Here is a 3792-nt window from a genome sequence, read left to right as displayed (position 1 = left end):
TTCGCTTTCCAGAGTCAACCTAATCTTTAAAAATAAAGTGAATTAAATCAACTTAATATTTTCAATTTTAACCTCGGAGACTCAAGGTTGACGTTTTGACCGGAGACTTTATATGCTAATGTGGGTATCAATACACTCGTATTGCTTATATTTTTCTTTAAAAAGAGTGCCACGTGCTTGAAAACTATAGGCGTGTATTTGAGAAAAAGAAAATAAAAACCTAGTTGGATATTTGTAAAATCTCTGAGAAGTGTGAAAAGTTTCTCTTAAATGTTTCCATTATATATTTAGGAAACCTATAAAAAAATCGACTTATGATTTGGCATTAAAAAAATAAATCGATCATTATTAATTTGATTTGGTATTAATAGAGAAAAAGTCAAACCAAATTCAAACCAAACCGACATAATACATATATAATTTTATTTTTTTATATACAAAAAATTATTTATTATAATATGCTTTTTAAGTATCTTTTAAAGTAGTTAATAACTTTCAATATTTACATATATCATTTCATATTTGAGCTTGTAATATGATTAAAAAAATTGACATGTGTTGTATCTTTTCGTGAGTTTTTAATATGTTTTTCTAAGACAATGTCTTGAAGATGACAGTGTACATCTTATTTTTTCGATTTTATTTATTTAAGTGTCTTTGAGATATCATTAAACAATATAATCACACGAGCAAGTGAACAACCTCCAATTGAGAACTTCAAATGCGAAGCGAAATGATACCGGCTGAAGGTCCATCGCGAAGGGAATATCTTGTCGAGGCAATCCTTTCTAAGCCCGTTTCTGCAGAACTCTGTTCGCCCATTAAAGCGGTACGTGGGCTGGGTTCAGAACGTCGGTGGCCAATTTCCCGTCGCGTCAGTCTTTTTCCAGTGCGCGACATTAAATCACACGATCAATGGAACAACTTCTTCAGTTTGATCTATTTTTCAATCATGGTATAATTGTAATTTTTTTTTGAAAAGGTCGAGAAAATCGAAAGAACCGACTAAAACCGAAATCCAAAAAATCGACATTAGATTGGTTTGATTTGGTTTATAAGTTTATAGGCTTGGGACTACTTGGTATCTCTCTATATAAGCATTGTAACTGGGAATTCAAGAGCATTCTACTAAAGTTTTCTACTAAAATAAACCTCAAGAGCATTCTAATGAACTAAGTTTGTGTTTGTTGAAAAAGATGGCAGATCATGTTTCAGTGAATGTGTATGAAGGTGAATCGAAATGTTTTGATGATGATGGTCGTTTGAAAAGAAGAGGGACTGTTTGGACGGCAAGTGCTCACATAATTACAGCTGTGATTGGTTCTGGAGTTCTATCATTGGCTTGGGCCACTGCTCAACTTGGATGGATTGCTGGTCCAACTGTATTGCTTCTCTTCTCCTTTGTTACTTACTACACTTCTTCTTTACTCTCCGATTGTTACCGTACAGGAGACCAACTTACTGGAACAAGAAACTATACTTATATGGATGTTGTCCGAGCCAATTTTGGTGGGGTTCACGTTAAGATTTGTGGGGTTATTCAATATGTTAATCTTGTTGGAGTTGCAATTGGCTACACCATTGCATCTTCTATTAGCATGGTTGCTGTCAAAAGGTCTAATTGTTTCCATAACCACGGTCATCATGCTGCTTGCTATGTTTCAAGCACACCCTACATGATCATGTTTGGAGTCGTGGAAATTATCTTGTCACAAATCCCAGATTTTGATCAGATTTCGTGGCTTTCTATTGCCGCTGCTGTTATGTCCTTCACTTACTCTACCATTGGTCTTGGTTTAGGAGTTGCTAAAGTTGCTGAAACAGGAAAAATACAAGGAAGTCTAACTGGGGTTAGCACTGGAACTGAAATCCACAAGATATGGAAAAGCTTTCAAGCTCTTGGAGCTATAGCTTTTGCTTATTCTTACTCCCGGGTCCTTATTGAGATTCAGGATACACTCAAATCACCACCAGCAGAAGCAAAGACGATGAAGAAGGCATCACTAATAAGTGTGGCAGTAACAACTGTTTTCTACATGCTTTGTGGCTGCTTTGGCTATGCAGCATTTGGAGACCAATCTCCTGGAAACCTACTCACTGGATTTGGATTCTACAACCCATATTGGCTGCTGGACATAGCCAACGTGGCCATCGTTGTCCACCTAGTGGGTGATTACCAAGTTTTCTGCCAACCCCTTTTCGCCTTTGTTGAAAAAAAAGCAGCTGAATGGTACCCAGACAGCAAAATCATCACGAAAGAGATTGATACCCCAATCCTCGGCTGTAAGCCCTTCAAGCTCAACTTTTTCCGTCTGATTTGGAGGACCATTTTCGTGATCTTCACCACAGTCATATCTATGCTGATGTCATTCTTTAAGGACGTCGTTGGCATTCTTGGAGCCTTTGGATTTTGGCCACTTACAGTCTACTTCCCAGTAAAAATGTACATTGTGCAAAAGAATATCCCCAAATGGAGTGGAAGGTGGATTTGCCTTCAACTACTTAGTGGAGCTTGCCTTGTTATCTCAATTGCTGCAGCTGTTGGTTCTTTTGCTGGAATTGTTTCGGATTTACAAGTTTACTGGCCTTTCAAATAAAACAAGGCCTGAAGAGGTGCTGACCAACTAGTTGTGGGTAATATGTAGGTTTTAATTTGGTTTTTAGTTCCATAACAAGAAAAAAAGGCAGGTTCTTGTATGTATGTATGTTTTGGGGGGGGGGGGGGGGGGATCAGTCTTTTTCAATTATATAACTCTTATTTTACTGCAAAAGTTTCTTTGCATATCAATATTGTTGTTGTTGTCTTTTTTCTTTGCTTCCCCCCTTTGTTTGGTGTATTGCAAAAGCTAAGGTAAAAGATATGAACCAACTGGTTTTATAAACTCCCCAAATGCAATGTCTCTCAGAAGTTCAGAGTTGAATTTCATATAAAACTAATTCAGTAGGTAAACAAGAAGTTTAAGGACTTTAAAACCAGTAAAATCTTACGCCTTATGAGAAGTAGCTAGGCCTCCTTCAGACATTGCTCTTTTTCAAAAGCTATCTTATGGCTGCAGAGGAAAGGTCTCCTATCCTGCTTAGGCTAGTAGGTTTCGCCACATCTTTAAATCCTTATCTTCAGTAATGTGTCTCAAAGTCCTGATTTACAGATATCAGATTAGCTAATTAAGATAACAAATCCGAAGCTTTTACACAGATTAGTAAGAGAGTATTCGTGTTTCTCCATAGCAGTGACGATTTGATTCAATTGATCCTCTACAGAAAATATAACTAGTATAACAAATATAATCTCGTATTCCTCTTCCTTTCAGCATATATGCGGTAAGCAAATATTTACCAACGCATAGAATGCAGCATCACTTCAAACCATCCTCCCTCCGGACCATAATATCCGTATTTTTTTGATAATGCAATCAAAGTAGGTAGCATGAATCACAGAAGCACGGATATGCACCTTCCACTGTTAATAGCAAATAGAAACATAACGAATTCTCTATTTAATCAAAAGCCAATGCATTCCGTATTCCTCTAAGATTCAATCGAAGAGGATTCGACATACTAACCACATATCGAAGCACCACAACTAAAGTTTGATATGACAATTCATATCAACATAAATTGGACACGGGAATTTTACGTGAAAACCCCTCTAACTGATAGAGGAAAAAAACCACGGGGTAGAAGAATATCACTATAAAAATATGGAGTACACTGCTCTCAAATACAAGGAGAAAACAACAATTAAACTTCTCTCTTGTAAAAGGAACTGTTGAGTTTAATTGATAGGTTGAA

General features: G+C 36.7%; 1 protein-coding gene across 1 annotated transcript; it reads left to right on the top strand.

The window, feature by feature from the left end:
- The first annotated feature begins 733 nt into the window (after positions 1 to 733).
- Positions 734 to 2597, top strand: LOC129873346 (amino acid permease 3-like). The gene is made up of 2 exons (XM_055948427.1): positions 734 to 829; positions 1197 to 2597. Exons 1-2 carry the CDS (start codon positions 734 to 736, stop codon positions 2595 to 2597), a joined length of 1497 nt encoding a protein of 498 aa, XP_055804402.1.
- Positions 2598 to 3792: the final 1195 nt, after the last annotated feature.

This window comes from Solanum dulcamara, chromosome 2 (genome assembly GCF_947179165.1).
Source record: "Solanum dulcamara chromosome 2, daSolDulc1.2, whole genome shotgun sequence".
Taxonomy (NCBI): Eukaryota; Viridiplantae; Streptophyta; class Magnoliopsida; order Solanales; family Solanaceae; genus Solanum; species Solanum dulcamara.
Note: the sequence above shows the minus strand (reverse complement) of the source record. Positions and strands in the feature narration are given on the sequence as shown.